The sequence below is a fragment of the Python bivittatus genome, unplaced genomic scaffold, assembly GCF_059951505.1.
Source record: "Python bivittatus isolate LINGU-HERP-01145 unplaced genomic scaffold, Pbiv_v1 ctg000480_np1212, whole genome shotgun sequence".
Classification (NCBI taxonomy): domain Eukaryota; kingdom Metazoa; phylum Chordata; class Lepidosauria; order Squamata; family Pythonidae; genus Python; species Python bivittatus.
Genome location: NW_028277075.1, coordinates 57937501 through 57963982, shown reverse-complemented (window position 1 = coordinate 57963982; position 26482 = coordinate 57937501). Strand labels below are relative to the sequence as shown.

General features: G+C 37.6%; 1 protein-coding gene across 12 annotated transcripts in view; it reads left to right on the top strand.

The window, feature by feature from the left end:
* SOX6 (SRY-box transcription factor 6) overlaps nucleotides 1–26482 on the top strand; it is a 469019-nt gene that overhangs the window by 150372 nt on the left and 292165 nt on the right. Inside the window, exon 1 of one of the 12 annotated variants that reach the window (XM_088145999.1) lies at nucleotides 3327–3468. The exons of 7 other annotated variants lie outside the window; for them this stretch is intronic. In XM_088145999.1, the coding sequence (XP_088002125.1) occupies nucleotides 3452–3468 (17 nt within the window). In that variant the 5' untranslated portion in view covers nucleotides 3327–3451. Of the gene's footprint in view, nucleotides 1–3326; nucleotides 3469–3716; nucleotides 3777–26482 lie in introns of those variants that run through there. 4 more of the 12 variants (XM_088145991.1, XM_088145992.1, XM_025162926.2 and 1 more) reach the window with 4 other exon arrangements.

Sequence of the window (26482 nt, the reverse complement as noted above, 5' to 3'; positions counted from 1 at the left end):
TCTCCACCTGTCCGTCCATCCATCCATTGGACAAGATCAGGAGGGTAAGGATAAAAAGTACATTTATATATTCGGGCTGTAGCACTGCATACTGTTAAAAAGCTTTTCATGAGGATTTGGCACCTGCTGGCATGTTGGAAGTTAAGGCATATGGGACCTCAGCTAGACTGAAGGAGCTAGCAGAAATATTGTCTGAGCATGGTACGTTCTCCTAATGTAATTCTCTCTCTGAGTTCCTCTTATCCCTTGTTTATAGTTAGTTCTCTGTTTTTTTTTGTTTCTGTTATGTTTGGAGGAAATACTTGCCTTTTTTGAAACTGAAAGTCACATTTTGAAACTGAAAAAAAAAAGTTGAGTGGTATTTTGCATTACCTTTGATGATTAAATATTGTACCAAAATGGTTGAATGTATGTATTGTTTATTAAAAATAATGCTGAATTTCAAGTAATTATATGAATATTCAAGGTCATATCTTGAATAAATCATGTTTTGTAATTCCCCAATTTCCTAATTAACTGAATGTATCCAACTGAAATATACATTTTACTAAGTGACTAGAAAGGCTAACGAAGTGTCCTCTTTCATTACAGTAGCCAGACAAGCAATGATATCTAGGGTAATGTAGGCAGCAGTAACAGACTTCTTCAAATAGTAGTATTCCTGTGTCCGTGGTTTTTAAAAAAGAATCTCAGGGGGTCATGAACAATCCTTGCAACCGCTTCTAAGGATTTCAATAAATAGGACTTTTTATCCAAAACAATTGCCTTTTATATTACTTTTAAACAAAACTACTAGTCCATCAAGAGTTTCAAAAGGAAAAACAATTCTGCCGAGTGCTGGTATGGCAGAGCAGACCAATCATTATGGCACCCATTCTCTAGTCCTTTATTTTTCAAGTTCGCAACAATAGGTTGTTGATTCAATGGACAAGACCAGAACAATTAAGTTCTCTGTTTAGCAGCAGTGCAGCATTTTAATGCCCTCCGCTAATAATGGTCTCATTATTGTTATTCTAAGACTGGGCCTCAGGAGGAGGAATATTTGCTGGAGGTACGTCATTATTTTGCAAATTTCGATTAGCTCATCATGTTGTCTGTACTGTGAAAATCGTAGCTAATTAGAGCAGCCAGTTAGACTACCAGCTTCTGAGCTTATGAGTTAAAAGGTAGCATACTTGATAGGCCAGTGATGTGAAAAAGGTGGTTAAAAGGAGGATTAGAGCTGTTGCCTTAGTAACTCTAACTTCCATCTGTGAGGGAACAATGGACTTGTGTTTCTCCCCACCTTGGTGTAAAAATTGGTTTGTTTTGAAAGGACAGGGCTCTTTATTTGACAATCTGGAATTCAGCCTGAGTGTAGTTTTAGTTCTTAGGAAAGACCATTGGGGATAGGCAGGGTGAAAGGTCATGGTGAGCTGAAGGACATGAAAGGCTGTTGTCTCATGTAACAATTGCAGATTGTTTTGTCTTATTATTTCTAGCCAACTACTAAGTCAGGTGATGGAACAAATACCTCCAGATTAGTCAGGTGAAACAGGAAAGAGAGATAATGTACCTTTTGGAGCACAAAAGATAGCTATAGTTGACTCTTATTAAACAAAGTTGCATTTATTTGTGTCCATAGTCTGGAAAAAAAAAAGATGAAGCTTGTTTACCAAGCCACAGTTCCTGTGCGATTTTGTACCATACCGCCTCTGTAGGCCATCACATATATGGAAAGCACTCCAAAGTGCTAGAAAATGTTATTTAAGCTTTCTTCCCATGAAGAAAAATCCCCAGGAGTATCAGTGATGCGATACTTAACAATAAATTTAGCAGCTGTGCTTTCTCACGTTATTGGCTTTTTAAAAAGGTTTGCCTTCAAACCCACAAAGAATAATATTCACTAAAAGTAAGAAGGAGATTTGTTTCCAGAGTTTACAACATTTCGTCGGCAGCACCTCTGATGGAAACTATATAGTAAATAAGTTTAAAACCTGCTGCTACAAAGCCCCTTACTCCCATGTAAAAGCATACATTTGCTACTTGTTTTGTGTGAAGAGAAGGTCAAGCCTCTTTGTGTGAGGTTTGATCTTGAAGAGATTTTTCTCTTTGTCTGTAGGGAACATAAAGGCACTTCAGGGCTGTTTAATAAAACAGCTCCAGCATGCTTTTTGCAGGGAAATAATTTTTGTTAAAGTGAAAAGGCTGCAATCTTCTGGATTTTGCCCAGGGCTCCCTAACACAAACTCACAGCTTTTTAAAAAAGGAGAAGCAAGGCTGAACTTTCCATTGCTCCCTTTTCTCTGACATGACACCTTAGTTATCCGGAGCACCCTAGTTCATTTCCTTCCTCTTCATCTGAACCAGAGCAAATTCATCTGGTGTTTCCCAGATGAGTCCAGTTTTTAGCCTCTGAAACCCCCAGCCTGCTGGACATCTAAAACATGCCAAAATCTAGGATTTCTGCTGGGTTTTCAAAGAGGTTGATCAGCCTGCCCACTCCCCCTGCACCAGTCCATTAGCTTTCTTCCTTGTTTCAGATCTGTTTGCCTTCCCACTGCTTGTTCCTTTGCCCAACTGGCTCTCTTCTTCCTCTTCCTACCTCTCTGCTCTTCTCTGTTATTTTCTGCTTCTTCCAGGGAGTCCCTGCTTTTTGCTTTTCCTTTCCACCTCCCACAGTTTATTCCTTCCTCTGCCTGTGCCCAGCCACCTTGCTCCTTCTCAGTCCTGCCTACTTTGCTGCTTTTCCATTTTTCCACCTCTTTCCCTACTGACAAACCCAAACCCAAGATTTTGCCTTCATTTTCCTTCCTGACCTCCCCCTGCCCGATCCAGCTTGTTCCCCCTTCTTGCTCCATAATCTAGGATCCAACCTTCCTCCACTGTTAATTATGATAACAGTGAGGAAGACTATGATGAATATCATTATTTCAGAGATGGGGCAGTGAAGGGATTGAAGGGTCATGAGGAACAGAGGGAGAGTATGAATGTATGCATATTGTGTGTTTAAGTGGTGTGTATGTGCACACACTGTAATTCCGAGTTAAGTTACTTTTTTGAGAATTGGCTATTAATTACTATGCTTGACAGCATAGACAGTGGAGAAACCTTAATAATAGGTAGGCTTTCCCCTTTCAATCAACTTGGCCTCATCTGAACTGTAAAAAAGTGATTCTGGATGTTTCTTATCTTTTCCTTGCTCCTGGCTGCTTTAACAGTTTCTCTCTCTGCCAAGACAGATGGACAGCCTTGCATAAACTGATAACTAAAAATTTTGCAGCTAACTACTCATATGGTATAGTCAGTCACATTTACTCTATATTTGAAAGTACTGACAATTGTTGCTGTATTGGCTCCTGGGGCAAGAATCAATGGATTTGTGAGGAACTGGACAGAGTTTGTTGAACAGTGTTGGTTACTCATGTAACTAGATTCAAGAACAGGAAAACCTTAATTGCCTAAACTTGAAATGTTGGTTTCAAATGTGTAAGTACTTTCTGCACTATGTATAGCTTGGTTTTGGGTCTCAGGTTTTAAGATTTTCAAACAAATCCTGCAGTAGTCTAGTTCATTTCTGGTTTTGTTATTTTGTTATTCATAAAATTGTGAATGAACATTTCTGGATTACAAAGAAAGGTAATGCAAAGGGTTAACAAAAGAGAATTGCAAATGAACTGATCTAGAAAGTTGATTATTAATCCAGCAAGAGAAAAATATCCATCCAGTAAGCAAGAATTAGTACCCAAAGAGCTGATAATATTGCTCAGCCTGTTGGTGTGGAATGGCAGAATCAGGTAAGCAAAGATATCTTCCTAGGGTGATTAAACATTTTCCTTAGTAAGTATCTAATTTTAGTTGATTTTTAAAAACCTGATAGTACATTCTCAATCACTTTCTCTCATAAATAAATATAATACATTTAAAAGCTACTTTGGCAATGACTTTGCTTTATGTTACTAGATTGTAAAATATCTTTTAAAGCCTAGAATTGCTTTGTGGTTAAGTACAAGGAGATTAGGGAAAAACATCTTTAATAAGGCATTAAAATAATAATCCTTTATGATACAACTTCAGAAATTATATTATTTCTGTTGTATTGCAAAAGCTAGGTAGAAGTGAAAAGTAAGTAAACAAACAAAATGATTCAATGGAAAATGCAGCCATAACAGAATGTAGTAATGTTTTTTAAAGCACTTAATTTTCAGTAAAATGAGTTTCATAGCTTAAGCATTAAGAGAAAAAAGGCAACAAGAAAGTGAAGTGGAGACAGGCTATGGCATATTTATTGGAAAATGCTCAGCAATCCAAAGCTTTTTGTTGTTGGAAAGGAATAATTATTAGCCAGATTTTCTAAAGAAAGTCTTCTTCACAGAATGATTGTCAGATGCCTCGTCTTCCCAGTTATCAGTTCTGCATTTTCTGTGCGCTTCCAGTCAGTCATTAGACACAAACAAATTAATTTATCTTTTAAGCAAACAGTCTGATCCTCAGACAACGGCATGAGTACAAGGCCTATTTCAGTCAATCCTGTTCATTCCACTGAAGCACCGTTTCAGCATGAGAAGCTTTGTATGCAAATGCATTATCTCTGGGCTATATGAGGGCCATGTTTACTATTAAGCATTTATTTTTATGCAGCATTCCCTAAATATACATTTAGGGAAGAGATGGAAAATAATCATGATGCTTCTCTTTTGAATAGCACTCTAGTCTGACCTGTGGAGAATATGATTAAATTGTGGTAGAGACCCAGAAGTTTCATAGGAAATGAACCCTTTACTTGTTTCTGACCGTTCTAACATTTTTCACTCTTCCTAAAGTATGTTTTCAAATAAAGTATATGGAAATGCATTGCTACAGCACTGATGCATCTGTAATACCACATACTGTATTAGGCTGTCATCTGATGAAAGGAAAGGTATCTTTAATGATATATTGAGTTTTAATTGGTAATGAATTGATATATGCTCACAGATATCATAACCATAGAAGAAAAGGTGAAGAAAATGCACCATTTCCTGGGGTGTAAATTAGTCAGCTAGTTGAAGTGTGAGGCACAAGCCCAGAAGTGTGGCTCACCAAGGGGATGAAGGTGGAAGGATGCCTCTTTTTAGATGGCATCTAAGATCTACAGTTTCAATGACAGTTGCTTTAAAAATGTTTTTAAAGCTAAAAATATATTGTTGAACTCTTATTAGAGGTACCACTCTTATCTATCATTTAAACAAATTATATAGTGTTATCAGGCATAGCCAGCACAGAATTTTCTGAATGTGATAAATGATAGCAGTGCAGGCATCACAAAATAGCTCTTGCCAACCCTTCTGTGTTTTATATTTCTCCTTGGAAGCCAAGAATGGTTTGTGGTTTAGAACAAAGAGAGGTGGTGGAGAGGTGAAAGGACAGTTCTCACTTCCAAATGAAATCAAAAGCTTAACATTCAAACTGTTACTGTTATTTTAAAAGGCAAATGTCCAAGCCTTATAGAATTCAAAATATGAAATAAAATGTGTAGGATCAATGTGACCCATTTGTTTTGTGACAAACTATCCTAGGCTTGCTTTTCAGTGTTTTTAGCAAGTGAATGAAGCCAAAATGACGCTGCCTAGAGTCACTTGTATAGTGACAGGGGTGGCATATATAAATTTGAAAAGTAAATAAATAAAAATAATGATCAACGACTCTAGTGTTTGTAGGAAAAAGAATCTTCCTGATTTATTTCAAAGACCTCGCTTTTCCCCCCCTAGTATTGCCTGATGCACTATAGAAAACAATTCAGGAATCCAGGAATGTACATGTGGCAGGGGCTGGGCAGCGGTGTCTCTGCTCAAATGATAGCATTATGAGCAAAGGCATGATTTTTAAAATCTTATCACAGGGCAAGGTTATGCTGATAGATTGTGCTTAGTGAAGCAGCCTATGGTTATACTTATTCTACTGTGAGGAAGGGGTAGGAGTGGGAGTTTGGGATAGTTTATGATAATTCAATGTGGTGTTAGAGCAGGACCAGATCCAGACTGAATTGTATTCACCATGGAAACTCTCTGGGTGACTTCAGCCAGTCACTCTCTCTCAGCTCACGTCCTCACTATAGGATTACTATAGCAGGGATAAAAATAGAGGGAAATGCCCATGTAAGCCACTTGCACTCCTGAAGTAAAGGTGGGATATCACTCAAATGAACAAATAGGTCATATATTATATAGTCTACTAGCATTTGTTTCCTAGAGAAGACATGGTGCAGGTATATATGTGCTCTGACGTTAATTGTGGTAATAGTGCAATGAAATAAGGGCCTGATGCAGTGGAGGAAGCTACAAAAAAAACCATGGATTTCGTCGATGAGCAGAAAGGTCCCGGGCTGATTTGTACCCAACAGTCTAAGCCATTCTGTGGTTGAGTTTAGAATGTTTTATGAATTCCAACCACAGTGAAGACTCTGGTTAAGGAAGGGACTTCACAGTCAGAATTGAGGGTTTGGAGTTTGCTTTCCTTGACTTTCCCTAGTTCCCAGTGTTTTCTGAATGCAGAGTCTGGTTAGGTAGTTGTCTTATTAAACATGTGGCGAGCTATTCCTCCCACTGATGACACTATCACAGTCATTTATGGTAACTTAACATGTGTAGACAACATAAAAGTGATGGTATTGTCTTTGAAAATTGGCATCTTGGAGAAAGAAACCTTGTCCAAAATATTGGAAGAATAAGAGTTAGCTATAGGAGTGAGGGTCAGAGAAGTTTAACATTCTGACAGGATATCTGGAGAACTCAGAGCTTTGACACAAGGTATCTGACATAGAAGAGAGTATACTAGTGTATCTGAGAAAAGCAGTTCACCAAATCTGAATGAGAAGAAAGAGAAGAAACTCCATAAATAAATCAGGAGAAAGTATTCCTAGGATGTAAAACAGAGACTAGTTCAATGACTTTCAACCTCAGCTGTTTCAGAATGTTGTAGCATAGATTAGCATTTCATACCAATTTTATTTGAGCCCTAGGATTTAACATTTTTCTTCTATGCTAAACTCAAAGTATTGCAGCCATAGGGCGCAACGAGTCTTATATAGATGCTTATTAGAACACGGCCATGGTCTACTGAAATGCTTTCAATTTACATAGCAAGTGGTATGTTCCAGATCTATTAACAGTTAAGGCTTAACTAATCCATATCAAATCAAATTTTATGTAAAAACTGTGTTGCAAGATCAGATCAAAATTCACCTATTCTTTGCAAAACTCCTAGCAGGCAATAGCTGGTACAGCAGAAATCCATGGTTTTCTTCCTGCTTTACCATTGCATTCCCATGTAATTGCTACCTGCCACTATGTGGAGATCAGCCAAAGATGCTTTGCGATAGATGCCTTCTCAGATTAGATAGAATATAACTAGAAATAGCATGATACTATTGGTGACATTTATGTCCTCAAAGGAACTTGGATAGCCCAGGGGCTTTTTTGAATTTAGTATTTGAGAGTTGAAAATATGTCTCGGATTAATAATTTTTAATACTGGATTGTACTATATTTATTAGTGTCCTTTATACTGAACTGTTCTTTATGCTGTATGTTGAAGACCATACAGTAAAAAAGTATAAATAATAATGAAAAGAACACATGCATATTTGGATTTCTGCATTTCTATGACTGTGATGGTAAGGTTTTTTTCCCTCTATCTTTTTAAACAAATGATCAGCATCTCTGAATAAATCTCTTGTTCCAATGTTTAGTGATTTATTTGTACTCTATGAATTTGGATATATGTATGACTGGAGGGCACCTCGCAACACAATGGGGTCAGAGTACAAGAAAAGGGTTCAGGTAAGTATGAGGAAGAATTCCTGGTAGCATGAACAGACTGTTTTAGAAGGTGATGGGTTACCATTAGTAGTTTTTAAAACTAAAAATACTACCAATTATATTTGCTATAAAAATGAATTTCAAGTTCACTTCCAACTTACTTATTGGTATTTTATGTTTAATTTAAATAACTAAAAAAAAGTAGGTAGTTTAAACTGTTGATTTAAATCAATTCTCAAATCTTCTGATTCACATATTTTTTGAACAAACACCGCTATGACAATTAAAACTTACCTATTTGAAACAAAATGGAACTTTTTTTTTTTTTTATTGTGAACTGATTAATACCTAGCCCACATGCTAGAGACTGAATAAAACAGAAAGTGTCTGGAGGTAGATGGACAAATCTATTCTGTTTGTGATTATTCTTCAAAACTCTTGCCAGGGAATTTGTGTGCATGATCATAATGGATCCAGACTTAGTCATGCTTAAAGGGTAGTCAGATTTGGGTTATTTCTGAATAAATTATGACTAAATAATCTTTTTCTGTCAATGGCTCCACACTAAAATGACTGACACTTGCTCTAAACCTCAGAAATAGTCTGGTAGCACCTTTTCTGACTAGCAAATTTTATTAAAAGGCATAAGCTTTTGTCAGCTGCAGCTCAAGAAAGCTTATGCCTTTAAATAAAACCTGTTATTTGGAAAAGACGCTACCAGACGACCCTTGATTTTTTGCCACCATAGACTAACAAGGCTTCATCCTACAATGGCTCCAGACCTATGACTGAGATCACACTTCATATTAAGCAGTAACACAGTTAGTTAGTTTTAGCTCAGTGTATTGTACTGCAATTCATTTAGTAACACACGATGAAGCAAACCATCTCTTCACTATACAATGTATGAAACCACTCTCTGATGAGTTCTATCATATGAGAATTATATGCAGCATTTGCTGCATGAGATCCAGTCCCTGGGCACCTCTGAAGAAGCCCTTTTTCTTCCTTCAGCTCAGGTCTGGATGGAACGCATCTTCCAGCCGCATGGACAGTTTGTTTTCCCAGCTTGCAATTCACAACAAAGTCTGAGAAGAAGGTCCAAATGTGTAGAAGATGACGAAGTCAAACAGAGGGTGGCATGACACAGTTCATGGAATGTAGACTTTAATATATTTGCATTATACCAAACATTTCAAGTTAAACTAGTTACGGGATGTTTCATGCAAATATTAAAAGCATGCTTTATCCTTCCCAGTTACAAGGGATTTGAACAAGGTTGTTGACTCAGTCCAGCCTGCCCCAGCTTGGTGTCCACCTTGGGACCACATCTTCCAGAATTCTAAACTTTTAATTATTTTTTTCTTTTGCATATGATATAATAAAATACTATTAAATCTAGACTGCTTTGCTAATCAGAACCAGGAATCCATTTAACATCCATTATAAATTTCAGTTTATAAGTAGATGGTTATGGACCAGTCACTGCCTTCATCTATTAGGAAAGTAAAAAAAAAGAAAAATCATCTTTTGAAAATAAACTCGACCCCAAATCATAAACGTTCTAAATACCTGAGTGATAGCAGAAAATTCAAGTTAGTGGAGATTTAAAACCTTTCTGTCATATGCAAACAGTGGCAGGTTTCCTCCTAGGTAGACTGATTAACAATGAAGATAATGATGTTCCATTATAGTGTTATTTTAACCATTTTAAGCATTTCTAGAAATAAAACACACAAACAAACCTTCAACCAATCAAGAGTTGATAAAAAGGAGTAAGTAAAAAATGTGGTTCAGACTGAGGCCTAACCCCTGTTAGAGCTGTGCAACTTTTTGGAGTGTGCAGAAGTCCATACTTAGCATCTGACAACAACTCTGTAAAGCAGAGGATTTTGACTGGCAGTTGCAGAAATTAAGTCAATTTTTCAATTCAGATGTTAATAGTATTGATTATGAAGTAGATGCTTTTTATTACAACTATATTTTAATTATTTTTATTCATTAAGATAGCAATAATGGGCTACATGTAAATTCCCCACATGGATATACAGTAATAGGAAGTCAAGAATAGGAAGTCAAGAATTACAGGCTGAATTAATGCATGTACATCTTAGCAGCTCCCTGGAATAGTGAGCAAACCATGTTCTTGAAACATCATCTCCAACTCTTTCAAGCAATAACCCATTTAAGAACACTGCCAGTGTTCAGGTACCACTACACAGGGATGGTACAGTCTGTGAAGGTTTTCTTTGAAGTAATCTCAACCTAAAGTCCATTTCTTGAGAACTGATTGAAGATCAAATGTAGTAAATTAAAGGAAACAAAGAACACTCCCTCTTTGTTCTTTAGGGCAGGAGATTAACAGCACCTCCTTTGACTTTTTCATCAGTCTGCTTCTCCTTACGTATCAGCTTGGGAAACAATAGTTAAAGTGGATGGTTTTCTAATTCTGGATAGTTACGATGACTCACAGATACTGATAAAAACGGATCTGTTCTCCTTAACTTGATTCAAATTTTGGGATGAGTGTTGCAGTTGGAGGGACGTTGTACAGGGAAAAGAAAATACATCTTGATGAATTCTTGGTTCTTTCAAAACAACTACTGATGGAGGCTAAATAAATGGTTTGCCTGCATCGCTTTTCTTTGGGCTAGCCTGCAAACAGCTATGACGAAGACCTCTTATGAAAGCTAAAATAAGATTCCAGCAGAACATAAACCACTGGAATGTCTATCCTGTTGCATGTAATGACCAATCCTGTCTGTCCTCCCTCTGAATAATACACAAGGAGGCATGCATGTGTAGAATGAATGTGTTGCTTTTCTCTAGAGGTTTTCTGCATGGAATGAATTAGGTGGTCGTTTGGAACGGTTGTTTATTTTTAGTACTGTAGTAGCTACAACATTTTTGTTGAACAACCTGGCAATAGCATGTGAATAGGCTGAATTAATGCATGTACATCTTAGCAGCTCCCTGGAATAGTGAGCAAACCACGTTCTTGAAACATCATCTCCAACTCTTTCAAGCAATAACCCATTTAAGAACACTGCCAGTGTTCAGGTACCACTACACAGGGATGGTACAGTCTGTGAAGGTTTTCTTTGAAGTAATCTCAACCTAAAGACCATTTCTTGAGAACTAATTGAAGATCAAATGTAGTAAATTAAAGGAAATAAACCTGTTCTTTGTGTATCTATATATTACTTGTCAAGGAGCTAGAATGCATATGAACATAGGTTCAGCGTTAAACTTTCTGTCATATGATTTCTAAAGTGGGGCTAAGAAGAGAACTCTGCAAAAGTGTGATCAGTGGGGCACATATTGTTCTAAAGTGTCCAACAAAAGGAACCAACTTTCTCTGGCAGAGAAGGAGAGTTTCTCTAGACTGTTTTCTGTCAGTATACAAAAACTATGGATTGATGCTGCTGCCAATATGCAAACGCCTGGCTCAGCTAAGATGTATTCAGAAGTAGGGAGGATCTTGTGCTTCCCACAGTAGCAGCTGTTCTGGCAACAGTGAGTCGCTTCCTTATCAAATGTCTTTTAGCAACTGAAATGTATTTGCAAGCATCTTTTTCCATCTGATGGCATGGTCCGTATTATTATATAGAGCTGCATCCTATATTGCAGCCGCCATTGGCTACTGTGCAGTATTTGGCAATTGTTTTCACATTTCAGATCAGGTGTATTGATAAAGTTGGAAGACTTTGGCTTTCACAACTCTCTGCTCAGTGTTATGTGGAAACCTGTGGAAATCACTTTCTGAGGCGGCCTGAAGTCTGTTGTTCCGATAGCCCTTGCAAATGATAGAAGCCAAGAGAAAGGCGTGAGTAGTTCCTTAGATGTATCTCTGTGGAATCCTGGCCAATTCTCAGTGCCAGGCAAATTAGTACTATTGTGATAAAACCATTACTTCAGCTGGGGAAATTTCCTTATGAAGGCACTCACTTTGAAGAACAAATTATTCTTGCTCAGACACATTGCATTCTGTTTTTCAACTTACATAACATTCTTGCTCTTATGTTAAATAACACTCCTCAAATTCCACATGTCAGAATTGTATGTAAGACCGTGCACAATTCTAACTCCGTGAACTGAGATTTTAGAGTGGGTGCAATTAAATGGCACATTGCTGTAAGGAAAATCTGTTTGTAATGTTTCCATGTTATTCTTTGTGGAGTGGTTTTGTACTGTATTGCCAATTTTCTTCTCTTCCTTTTAAGGCTATCATCACATTACAGTTGCTGCAGGCTGAGGTAACTATTAATGGCCCTGCGACAACAGCCTGTTAAGCCTGATTAGTACTTCTGAGTACTGTAAAGGACTAGTGTCTACATAATCAGTAAACAGTACAGTAGTTTCATTTTTGGGTTTGTTTCCAGTGTTCAAATTAGGAAATAATCATTGGAAGACAAAGGCAGATACCTGGTATGTTCTCTACCTATCTGAATATCCATAAGACCATCATTTTAAGGCAATTAGAAAAAAATAGTATTCTACTTTGTTTTGGCTAGTAAGCATGGTTAAACTGATGGTATCTTCAGTGTGTATCCAAGTTGCTTGTATGGCGTAGTGCTTACGGTGTTGAATTGAGTCTCCTAAAGAGAGTCAGGTTCAAGTCCACTCACAGTCATGGAAGTTCACTGAATAACTTGGGGCCATTCGCTTCTCCTCAGCCCAACCTATCTCACAGAGTTGTGGAGAAAAATTGGAGGAAGAAGTGTTATGTGTGAGCTCGTGAAAGAAAGGTGGGAGAGAATCTAACAAATAAATGATATAAGATGCATAATTTGAAATTATCACACTCATCTTGAAGTATCTTCATGGAAGAACCACACAGCTTTATACATTCTGCCTATTTGTTGAATTAGGTAAGGTGTTGTTTTTCTATACACATTATAGTTGCAGATTAAATACCACATTCCCTTATATATCATTCATATTTTTTCTAGATGAAGATCTTTTCTAATTGTTCCAGAGAGTAAATCAACCCACCATGAAACATTAATTCTTTGCATTTCATTACTCATAGGTTTGTCCTTTAGAAGTAAAGTATATTGAGTTTTTAAATGCATTTTTTAAAGTAATCCTACCTTTGGTTGTCAAACATTTGAACTCAGAATAAAACTGAACAATATTCTGCTGTTCAGCAAGAATTGTACATGATAGTCTTTATATTTTCACAGTACTGAAACATTAAAAATAGATAATTATCCTGATAGAAGTTGAGTTTTCTGGAAAAATAGTAGTATCAATATGAATTGTATAATTACCTTGTAATGTAATGGTTTGGAGTGAAAAATAAAAACTGGGAATTTCCCTGTTCAAACTTATTAGTCATCTATAAGTTTCCTTAACCATAAACATTCTTTTTGGCCTAGTGCTGACATAACTGGAAACCATGGCATCTTCCTATATGAGTAAGTCTTAGGTTTGCCTTGCACCATTTTTCTGACTCTTTTTTGATATAAAATCAACATATTTTGCTTCCACTTTTAAATACTTGAAATATAGTTTAAATAATACAGTATAAATAATTTAAACTTACATAATTAAAAATTGTCATGGAAAAAATCTATTTATGTAGTCACTAAGAGTCAACACCGACTTGACGGCCCATAACCATTCAATAATTAAAAAAATAAATAATTGAATATAATTTCAAATTCAATACAGTTTAAATAATTTAAATGCAGTTGCACATAAATTTAGGAAGTTGTGGGCTTACATTTTGAATTTCTTTTTGTCCATTGGACAGCAGAGAATGGATCAATTTTTCCTGCTGCTATTAGTAACAGAGTGAGAAGGTTCTCTGATAAAGATGAACTGAGGATTCACCTCTCACCTACTGAGAGAGCCTGCTCAAGGTTGCTCAGTGGGAGTGGGATAACTGTCTTGTCTGTGTGTTTTTTTGTGTACATCTGTGTGAGTGGGCCATCACTGATATAAAAAAAATATGTAGGAACTCTATGATTGAAAAAGAACCAAGAAAAAAAAATTCTTTGAAGAGTTCAAACATTCTAATTCATCCACTCTATGACCAAACATGAGCTCTGAAACATGGAAGCACAGTTTATACTGTTATTTTCTGGACGTTGTTTTCACTCTGGAAAATTCCCTAATTCCTGAAAAAACTTTCCCATTCCTATGTATGCCTTCTCCAGACAAACTGTACTTTAAACTGTGGTTCTGCCAAAGTTGAAACATGCAATGTCATGGGTGAGTAGGGGAGTATTTCAGCAGCAGTCTTGGTTCCAGTGCTGCTTTCTCCATGATATACCCTAAAAAAAGTCCTTAGTTAAACCCACTCTGGAGCTAGTGCAATTGATACCCTTTCATTAGAATAAATGGAAGAGGAAAAGCAAGAACAATTAGTCAGAGTAGAATAATTTCCTATTCTGCCCAGAACAAGCTTCCAGGTTTGGCAAGTAATGGTTTATCTATACACTGATTTCCCCTGCCTCCTATTACAACTAGGATTGTTTTAATAGAGATTGGTTGTACTAGGAGAAAGAACTTTTTGGTGGATTATCTCTTGTTTGGGTCCTCAGTGTAATGTCTAGGGGAACCAGTGTGCTGCAGACATATCTCTTCCTCACCCTTTTACATTAAAAAGAAATATTTTAATTGTGTAGAAATAGGAAGCTGTAATGCTACAGAGCCAAATGGGGATTTTAGCATTGTTTTTATTTTCAAGAATTATTCTGGATTCCATATGAATTGTGAAGAGTCTGGTAGCATCTTTTCAGACTAACAATTTTTATTAAGAAGCATAAGCTTTCATGAAATGTAGTTCACTTTATCAGCCATTGTGTTTATCAAGGCCTTCTGAGATAGTGTGAAACCTTCTGATGTGTTTGAGTTCAGCAGTCTCTCACTCTATAATGCTGGCATGGTTCCTTTGTTCCAAAACACCAACCTTGAGGTTAAAATGCTCTGATAGTATTTTGTCCTTGTTTTGAGTCCTAATATCAAACTTGTGTCCATTCATTCTTTTGTACAGTTCTGACCTGTATGTCCAGTGCAGAATCCAGAGGGGCTCTGCTGGCAGATTATGCCACATATTACATCAGAGGAAGAATATGTGAAGATATCTCTAATCTTGTGTGTGAAGTTGTTGGGTCCTGTGATGGTGCTGTTGGTATAAAAGTGGGGCAAAATAGACATCTGGGTTTCTTGCAATTTGCAGGGAAGACCTATTAAAAGACAGACCACAAAACCCAAACAACATAAGACCACTGGTTATAGCTAACAGCTCAACCTCAAGTGCATTGTAAATAATCCAGAGCCCACACTGGACTATGACATTGCACTTTCTCAGGCACTGGGTGACAGGCCCATAGCTGCATACAGACAACCACCCAACTTGAACAGATTTACCACCATTTGAATTGTGTAACCTTTTTTGGAGAATAAAAATAGTGGTGGCAACCTATCTAGAAAAAAGACAATGATGTTAGAAGTGGCAGGGGTTACCCTAAAGATAGGCTAAAGAGCTGTCAGGGAATGCTCTGTGTGTCAGTGGTTTGTGTCTGGTTACATCCCTTTGGCAGCATTTGGTGATTTAACAACAGCTGCATCTATAACAAGCTGTGACAACATCAAAACGATGACGTGTGTGTCCTGACATCATCGTGCAAATGGCACAAGGATGTTGTGACGTCTGAAGCAAGTATATAAGCCATGCCGCTTGCGTGATGTTGTGATGCTTGTGTCATCATTCCCCCCCCCCCCCACTTTGCCCCACTGCAGATATCCCTGAGCAATGCCTTCCCAATGGCAGTCTTCTTGAGACCCTGCAGCTTGCTGTCAACAAGCATGCACACGAGCCTCAAAAGATTGTGGGCCCTGATCTGGCACTTTCCTCATTGACTTCCTCATTGAGTTAAAAGTTGTTTTTATTATTCAGGCATTTTTAAATCAGTGCACTTTTAATCACTGACTTTCTCATTTGTATGCTTTTATAATAGCGTATGTCTTATTATTAAAACGGAAACTTTTGCTGCTGAAACGTTTATGCTGCTTTGACAGTGGTATGTGCTAATTTATTATTAATTTTAATAGCGCAAGTAGTAATCCTATAAATTGGAGATAAACAACCTGAGGCCCTAAGGCTGAAAATCTAACAAAAGAGTGGGCATACTCTGTGTCTCACTGATTAAGCAATGCCACCGGATGGGGCTCCGGAAGTGGGCCTTCTCTGTTGTAGCTCCTACCCTCTTGAATGACATTCTCCAGAAATTTGTACAGCTCCCATCCTGACCTTATTTAGACAAACTCTTAAGACCAGGCTATTTTTCCTGGCTAGAGAGGGTGGCGGACCCCTTGTGGGTTGTCTGCTTTGTGATTGTTTCTCTGGACGTTCTTTTTGTATTTGTGTAGATTGTTTTATTGTAAATTTTGTATACTGTATGTTGCCTAGAGTTGTAATGGGGTTAAGTGGCTTATCAATTTAATAAAATTACTAAATAATAAATAAAATAAAAATGTAATTGTTAATGTCATAGGAAGGAGGGAAAACTGGAGAATAATCATATCTAATTTTATTTTAGTAAAATTGAGATGAAATTGCATTTAGTTTTCATCCAGGGCCCACATGCTCTTTTTTTGAAATAGGGCCTTGGACAAAGTCCCACTGATCCCAGTATGGCTTATTTCTGAGTAGATAGGGTTATTGTATTGTTCTAAGTTAAACTGATATGCAAATCCTATAAGCAAGTAAAATAATCATTATGGCTAGAAAGGAAGCTGTTTTAATTTGGTGGCAGTTTATCATCAGGTGTGTAGCATAAATGACAATATAGCTCTTGTAAGGTCTTATGAGCTTGTTAAAGTATCTATTGAAAGTCATAGTTAAAAATTCAAGACTGTAATTGACTTGAAATCTGATCCATCAGAGCCATGGGGTTGGTTAGGTATAGTATGTATCTACTCTGTATTTCTAGGAGCAGAAGGTTCAAGAAAACAGATTGATATTTTGTATGTTGAATAGTTGGAAATTAAGAATCCTATTTTTAGTTTATTTTAAATACTTTTCTCTTTTATTCATCAAGAGGCAACAAAATAGGAGACTTTATAAAAGTACTGATCAAATAGCAACTTTTATTTTTATTTGAGTTTATAATGGTTATATGCAGGCTATTGAAATATATAACTTTAGTTTTAGTTGCAAAGGATTATTTTTCTCCCCATAATATCAGTATTGAACATAAATGCTACTTCAATAGAGGTTAGGGTTAAGGTTCCACTATGACTTCGTTAGCAGAATAGCTTGCAAGAATTGTATATCTGATTATGGGAGTGGTTGGTAAAAGTCTATGCCTGGGTTCATGCAGCAACTGAACCATGGCTTGTGCAATCATGGCTTACTGAATAAAACACAAATGGTTATATTTGAACAATATGCTGAGCAATAAAGCAGTGAGTAAAAAACATGTTCATGCAACATTTGGAACTACAAGCAAGCCATATTTTGGGATAATTGGGTGAACCCAGCTAGTTACTGCAAAACAAAAGACTGATTATTTGTTCATCAGTAGTTATTTTGTTAAGTAACTTCAATATAAAATGTTGCTGAGGCAATCTATTAAATTAATGTAGGGATACAATTCATGAACTAATTAACTTGGAATAACCCTCTTGATTTCAGTAAGATGATTGCTTTGTAGTAAATGTTTAGATATATGCAGGTATTAGTAATTAACTAACCAGAGGTATTATCATTTTTAGTATTGATATGGGAATGTTTAAACTAATGAATAGGTGATTTAAAATATCTTGTATTAACATTTGAGTTGTTTAATAATCTTCTTCCCAATATTTTCTTTTCCAGTTACTATTATCTGAAGTGTATTTTAATTGCCTTCTCTGGGTATGCTTTTATTCCTTTATTCCTTCATTTGTTCACTGGTCTTTGTTACATCCAGGTGAATCTTATATAATGCTTTATTTCAGGTGTTTTGTACTGCTCTGTTCTTTTGTGACTCTCTTGGGAAGACTCATAGAGCCAGGAGGAAGTGTTCTTTACAGTTAGTTTCAAAATCTTTACATTGCTTTGTCCTGAGTAAGCAGGGCAATCGGTTTCTTGTTTCCAACCTAATTTCCCAGGCATAAATGAACTGCAGCCCACTACACTGTATTCCCAGTCCTTCAATCCTAGGCAGACTGACAAAAAGGAACAGATCCACCCATTGCTTGGAAAATGAATGAGACTGTTAAGGAAAGTATTGAATCCTCCTCCTTTTTCTTGTGAGAATGGCCATTCTGCCTGGAGGGAGAAATGCTTTTTGCTCCTGCAAGTGCCTGTTGTCCTCAGCACAGAAATTGCAATGAACCTGTACAGGAAAACTTTCCTAGGGTAATTGTAGAGTCATTTTGGAGGCACAATGGATCTCAATATAAGAATAACAGGCAAACATTTTATTCATCACTTTAAAAGGAAGTGTTTCCTACGATCGGCATGGTTTATACATTTCAGCAAAAAGAAACTAGCACTTTTACACTGTGTTTCAGGCTCATGAATGTCTACTTTATAGCCTTCTGCCTATATTAGATATATGCCAAGTTAATTCTTCATCTTTATTGTAGCCATTTACACCCAGGCTCTTGCATCTTGAGGATATACAAAGAATCTAGGGCCTGTGAACACAGATCAAGTTACAAGCTTTTGGTCATAGTTCTAGTGTTTTTATATGATTTCTAAAGATATCTTTGTATTAGGTTATCAGATAATAGCCATTTTTATGGAACAACTTCTTCCTCTGCACAGTCAGTAACAAAAGAGCAAGTATAAATGTTTGACCTTTGTTATTCAGTTGCTATTGTTTATAGCTTCGTGCACTTTGTGTAGACTATGAAATATGCCATTGTAGGTGTGGCAGTCTGTTTTAAAAAAGTGCACAAAAGGAAGAATCTTGCCTAGCAAATAAATAAAAAATAAAGAAATAAATAAAACAATGGAAGATCTATAAATAGAATTAACATGTCTCTCTTTCTGTGCTTTGGGAGAGCTGACAAACATTTAAGATGTTTGCCTTTACTGTTTGCATTAGATTTAATACGTAGGCTTAAATACATAGGAAAAAATGATACAGTAGGAACAAGAGCAAGAGATGAGAGAAGGAAAGAGCAGCACTCCTGAATTTCATCATGAAAAGGAAATTTTGAAAAAAAAAGTTACAATAACTGCAGAATATTGTAAATTATAACACATAAATGGCAGTACAGTGAACTGTTATAATGAGTTTATTACCAGGACTTTAAAGGTGACCAAGATCAAACAGAGTGGATATATTGTTTTCCCTTTTCATCCGCTAGGGGGAGGTGATTGCTTCTGAGGTCTTGCCACATTGTCCCTTGTCAAGATGTTTCTGTCAGAACATGACTGTGGTAACACAATCTGTGTATTTCCATGACTCATGTAATGGAGAATGTGCATATGTTGGTGAGAACTGTCTTGTTCTTCTTAATGAAAGAAAAGATCTTTGCATGCAGGAGAACTATATGCATTCATATGAACTTCCATGTTTGCAGGAGGAAGAAAATGAAGTGGTGTCACCATCTCCTTTCCTAAAAAAAGTCCAACATCATGCCAATCCAGTGTTAAAAGAGTGATTACAACCAGGAGTACTCACAAACTACAAGATTCCATTTGGAGCCAAATTGGGAAATAAAAAATCATCTCGATCTCAGATTGATTTTGAAGCTGCCCAATTTGATGTAGAACTGTAGGGCACAGCATGAAAAATGGGAGATGTTAACCTTCTTTTCTCATAAGCCCCCTGGTTTATATACCCTGGCCCACTTGTCTGCTTTGCTACAGCTACTTTGTGGTTAGCATCAAATCCACAAGTATCGGCCCCACACGGTCTTCCTTATTGTGAACCATGTGTTGTGCACCACTTATGCAAAATTCTGCTTCATTTCTACTTTCTGAATCATGCAGTAGTGTGGTCCTGGTCTTGATGTGTGGTAGAAATAGTTTGCCTTTTTCTGGCACAACTCAACATACTCAGTGATAATACAGTGGGATAAAATCTGCCTCTATAGATCTAGGCCTGCCTTCATAATGGGGTCAAATTATGAAGGTAATATATAGTTGCTACTTAGAAATCCAGTACTGTTTATTGCTTTCAGCATATTCTTCCATACATTGATGACAACACAATCATACATGAACCAATGCTTAGCTAGCGACCTGTTCACTATTTAGATACTTATCTTAATTTTTTACTCAATATGTATGGGCTCAACCTGAGGGGCATCCTTTCCCTCAGACTGATGCCTTCTGTTCCTGCCCAATGCACTCTGATAAAAAGATAGATGCACACAGTTGTACGAGGAATATGACCGTCCTGCCTCAAGTCACATACCAGCTTTGTCCCTAATACTCACCATCCTTTCCCAATGAGAGAGCTCCAATAAAAACATCCTAAAATCAGGAAGTTGCTCTTTCCATAAGCTCCTTATTTCAATTTCTTTCCTCCTCTGACTCTGCCTAACCTGGAATTTTCTATATATTAAAAAAGAAAGACAAGTCATGACTTGTTGGTCTGTTTGCTTATTTTTGGAGTTTACTTCTAAATCCACTGAAGTGATCCCCAAACTCTGGAAAGTTCTAGATTTTCTAGTTGCTGGGGGATGGAGGGAGAAGAAGATGATGGAAAAACTCCTCTTAGCTTTGAAAAGCTAACAGACCCCAAATATTATAAGGGGGATTTGTCCAAATATATTATTTTTATTACATAGTTTCTGTTCAAATAGGTGCCTATTATAGAGGTAGACATTTTGCTAAAACTGAAGCTTAGACTGTAATTGAGAGGTAGACATAGGTTTGTGATTTTCCAGTAAAGCTGTTAATTGGTTGTACTACATATTGAAGCAGTGATGAGCTGTTAGGCTGAATGGCCATAGTCTGTTTTTCTTTCATTCTGGGGCATTGCTGGCAGCTGTGTCTTGCATCTTCTGAGGCAAAGTAAGTAGCTCACAAGCAACTGAATCGGGCTGACTGGGCTCTTCTATTTGAATCTGATCTTTGATTGGTCCATGTCACAGAACTCCAAGAAAGCTGGTTCCTGATTGGTTCCTTGTCCAATTGGTCCATGTTGAAGACATTCCAAGAATACTGGCTTCTGATTGGTCTGTCTTTAAGCCAGGTTGCTGATTGGTTCCTTGTATAGGTGGACTTCTGATTGGTTTAGTTTGGAGAATTCCAAGAGAGCTGGTTCCTGATTGGACTGTTTTTGAGCCAGGAGAGCTAGGCATTCTTTCTAGGGAAGCTGTTGAAGATTCTTTTAATCTTGGTAAGGCATAAAACTGGAATCCATGGTTTACTGATTTTGAAACTCTCCTCCTTTCTGTTGAAGTTATTGGAAAGTTTATGGATCTTGATGGCCTCTCTCTGTAGTCAGACATGGTAGTTTGACATGGCTATCAGTACCTGTGTGTATCTTCAAATTGGAGTTTGTGTCCAGTACTAAGAGCATGTTCCACTACTGCTGATTTTTCAGGTTGTCCTAAATGGCAATGCCTCTCATGTTCTTTTAACTGAGTATTGATACTGCATTTTGTAGTTCCAATATACACCTGTCTCAAACTGCAGGGGATGCAGTAGACCCCTGATCTAATCAAAACCAGGGATCAGTTATCACTTCAGATGCTGGGCACTTTAGTGCAATCTTTCAAGCACTGCAACATAGAAATAACAATGCATTAATGAAATTCTGGAAGACTTTGAATTATCATACAAAATTTCAGAAATCTCATCCTCAAGAACTTGTGAGATTTTGCCCATTTAAAAATGTTTTTTGAATTTTAAAACGTTTTTGTTTAATTTGGAGGTTCTGGGGATGGCATCTGGAGTGCTTTGTATTTCTTGGCACTTGTAAATGTTGTGTTACTGAACCCCGATTTAAACTGTAAAGCACAAGTTCTTTAGAAATTAGGATCATTTACATTATTAAAATGTTAATAAGATAGTGGCTAGGAAAGCAGAAGAGAAACAATTTTACTTTAGTTTATTTTCCATTCTCAATCCATGTATTTTATATGCCACAGCTTGATTCCATGGTAACTCTTCATTCCCATTGTGTGTTTTGCAAGACACATCCATCATGGGCTACAGTGTTGCTAATGAACGTACATGTGAGATTCAGCTGGTCCTGCATCAGCCTTACACTGGTTATTTTCAAAATTAATCACCTTGCTAAATAATGGAAATAAATAAATATTAAGCATACTTTTGTTTTATCTTCCCCTATTTAAAGAAACTTCATTGTAAAAATGAAAACTTGAATGAGTTTTTTTTTTTTTAAAAAAAGAAATCTGGTTAGTGCATCTCTTAATGGGCAACTTGTAAAAGTCTATCGAAAAAATTGACATATGTCTGCAGTTAATTACAAAAAACAAACACTGACTCTTTACTGGTCTATTTGTGTAAATTGCAAAATATCTTACACAGCCTCTTTGTGTAAGTCCATTAAAAACAGTGAAAATCCATTATGCCTCTGAAATAATAATCTGAGAGTTTCATTCATTATTGTACTTGAGGGTACTATACTTTTCTGATGGAAGGTGAGTGGGAGTACGAGAGCAAAGAAGAAGATTGATCAGAAAAATCCAAAACAGAGCACATTTTTCAGATTGTGTTCATTTTCAAAGATAAACTAAGAACCACCTCACTGAACCTTCTTTTCTGTAGCTGGATGAACTTTATTTTTATTGTTATATAGATTATGAGAGTCAGCGTGGCTAGTCTGGGAAGTTGAAAACATCCACCAACCTGTATTGGATCATCTCTCCCTCACAAGGCCTTTCTTTATTTTTCTTCCAAACAATGGGAAAAAATGAAAACTGGTTGGCTGATGAATAAAATGTTTAAGACAAGGGTTTTGCATTGAAATCCATTACTTCTCCCAAAGGACCTGTAAAATTACAACAGGGAGGCTTTTCTACCCAGGATCACATGCAATTCCCATGGTGAGTATACCATATTAAACTTTGAATTAGTAGACTTTCATAAAATATCTCAGTCATAATTGAATCCTAACTAATATGATCTTTTATGGGAAAGATATACACTTCTTAATTTATGACTTAATCACAACTCTGAATGTAATATAACAAAAATGGTTTTATGAACAGTCCAATTTACAGATAATATAGTTCTGTTCTTAGTGAACAGAAGTGATTTTGGAGTGGTAAAATATCCTTTAAAAGTATTTCAATTTTTCTACACTTTCATTTTTTTCTGAGGAAAAAAAGGAGAAATTGTCTCTAATTTTTATTCCTTTCTCTCTATTATACTGAAGTGCTGAATTTTATTCTCCAAGATTTAATAAAGGTTACATTTGCCAGTATCCCTTAGATACTTATAAAAATCTCAGATAAACAAAAATCTCACAGAATATTACTATATCAAGAAATGAATAAATGGGAGGCAAGGAACAGGAGTACAAGATAAGAAAAATTGAACTCCATATATACAGTCTCAGAACTATACTTTTAAATTGTCTGATACAAAAGGATAATGGTATCTAAGCAAAAATACTTGTATCTTCTGCATATCATCCCCATAATCTGTATTATTATTATGAGACCAAATATGTGCACTGTGGGACGTGAAGGCCTTTTCACTGAAGATAATGGACCATAACATAGTGACATGTGGTTATTACAGAAGTTTGATAAAGTTATCTTGTAGTAATTCATGTTGTTATCAAATCCCATTTTCCATAATCAAAACTGATATCAGATGTACATTAGGATTTTATGATTGAATCCCAAATACTGTTCTGTCCCTCTTCTACTCTAGTGTGGCAGGGTCCCGATCATGGTTGCAGTGTATTTATAGCCAATAGAACACTCTTACAGGTCATCTTTAGACCTTCCTGCTCAATGCAGAAAAATCTGTGCAGCTTAGATAAAGGTGGCTTGGGTAGCCTTGAAAACAATTCACAGACACTTTTTAAGAATGGCTACCTCAAGCTTAGGTTAGTGGTGGAAGAGAGAAAGAGCACGCATGTTTCTTGTTAAGACAATCCAAATAAGATATGTATGTACAGAAAACAGTCTTAGGATCCAGAGTAGATCTGTAATATAAATAAGATTGATTCTTAAAAGCCAGTATTGCAGGAAAGTGATAACTTGTAGAGGGGCAGTAAAAAAAATCCCAAAATGAATGTGTTGATCACATTTATTTCAGCCAATAAGTGGTATATTGTGAACTACACACATTACAGGAACATTTGTTTAACCTTGCATATAAAGTAATAAATTACTGAAACCAAACCCTGCCATGACTCAAATATTTTGATATACTTTTTTAAAAAGAAATCTTCTCAAGCAGTCCATCAAATAAACTCCTCATTTTCCCATATTCCTGTTTAAAGAGGGGCAACTTTATAATCTAGATTTGATTTTACTGAAACCTGAGCTGTGATGATTGGACTCACATGCCATTGCCTGATAGTGGACATGTTACAAATTAAATGCAGTAATACATACAATATTTTGCAAGGGCTGGTGCTTTCTCCACTCCTGTTTAACATCTACATGAAGCCCCTGGGTAAGATCATCCATCATCATGGGGTGAGATATCATCAGTATTTTTATTTTTATTTGTTTATATTTCAAATTTGTCACTGCCCATCTCACTACAGAGTGACTCTGGGTGGTTTACAGTAAAAACAGAATAACATTAATTAAAATAGATAAATATTAATTAATTAATTAAAATATGCTAAAAAACAAACTTCCTATATGATACTTCCAAGAGGATGATGTTAATTAGGTGTTAATAAACTCAGAGAGTGTTGTCAAGGCACCAGCCATCCCCAGGGTCGGTTGTATCTTTCCTCGCCCCATGCAAGTTGGCAGAGCCAAGTTTTCAATTCCCTCCAAAAAACTGGGAGGGTAGGGGCCCACCTTACCTCTCAGGGGGCAGTATTCCATAGGGTGGGGACAACGGCAAAGAAGACTCTCCTCCTAGGACCTGCCGACATTCTCTCACTGACAGGATCCACAATATGCCCTCTCTGCTGGACCAGGTGGGACACGTCGATGTAATGGGGGTGAAATGGTCCCTCAGGTAACCTGGACACATGCCACGTAGGGCTTTAAAGGTGATAACCAGCATCTTGATTTGGACCCGGAAACAAACTGGAACCCAATGCAGCTCCCGCAGCAAAGGTGTCACATGCGCCATCCTTGGGGCACCCAAGATTGCCTGCTCGGCTGCATTTTGAACCAGCTGTAGCTTGCAGATACTCTTCAAGGGTAGCCCCATGTACAGTGCATTGCAGTAGTCTAAATGAGAGATGACCAAGGCATAAGTAACAGACCAGTGGGACTCCTGATCCAGGAAAGGGCATAACTGGTGTACAACACCAAGTTGAGCAAAGGCCCTCCTGGCCACAACTGCCACCTGCTCCTCAAGCAGGAGTCATGAGTCCAGGAGGACCCCCAGATTACACAGCAGGTCTGTCTGGGGCAGTGCAACCCCATCAAGAACCAAAGATGGTAAACTCCCAGATACAGAGGAGCTTCCAATCCACAGCCACTCCATCTTACCAGGGTTCAGCTAAAGCCTGTTGTTCCCCATTCAGACCCCTACAGCCTCCAGGCACTGAGAAAGGGTGGTCACAGCATCACTCAAATCACCTAGGATGGCAATGTATAATTGGATATCATCTGCATATTGATGATACCTCATCCCATGGTGGCGGATTATCTCACCCAGTGGTTTCATGTATATGTTAAAAAGAAGCAGTGAGAATACCGAGCCCTGCAGTACCCCACAACAGAGGGGCCATGGGCAGGACCTCTCACTCCCAATCAACACCAATTGGGACCAACCTTGGAGGAAGGAAGTGAACCAGCACAAAACTGTACCACCTGTTCCCAGTGCCCTAAGTTGGCCCAAAAGGATACCATGGTCGATGGTATAGAAAGCCACGGAGAGGTCAAGAAGAGCAAGGATGGATGCACTACCCCCATCCCGCTCCTGCCAGAGATCATCCAAAAGTGCGACCAATGCTGTTTCCATCCCATATCCAGGCCTGAAACCTGACTGAAAAAGATCCATCTAGTATCCCCTGGAGCTGCAATGCCACCACCTACTCAACCACCTTCCCTAAAAAAGGGAGGTGGGAGACTGGGTGAAAATTGTCAAATATGGTGGGATCTAGGGATGGTTTCTTGAGGAGGGGATGCACCAGTGCCTCTTTAAGAATGACTGGAAACACCCCCTCCTTCAAGGATGAATTGGGTGATGATACTCAGTTGTACATCTATGCTCATGGTGAGTTAAGTGATGCTGTGACTGCCTTTTCTTGGTGCCTGGAGGATGTTGAGGTCTGGATGGGGAGCAACAGGCTGCAACTGGACCATGGCAAGATGGAGTGGCTGTGGGTGTGGGCCTCCTTGGTTCTTGGAGAATTAACATCTTTGGTCGTGGATGGGGTTGCACTGTCCCAGACGGACCCGGTGCGTAATCTGGGGGTTCTCCTGGACTTCTGACTCCTGCTCAAGGAGCAGGTGGCAGTCGTAGCCAGGAGGATCTTTGTACAACTGTGAGTTGTATGCCAGTTGCACCCATTGTTGGACCATCGTGCCCTTCTCACAGTCACACATGCCCTAGTCACCTCCTGTTTGGACTATGGCAATGCGCTGTATGTGGGGCTACCCTTGAAGAGTATCTGGAAGCT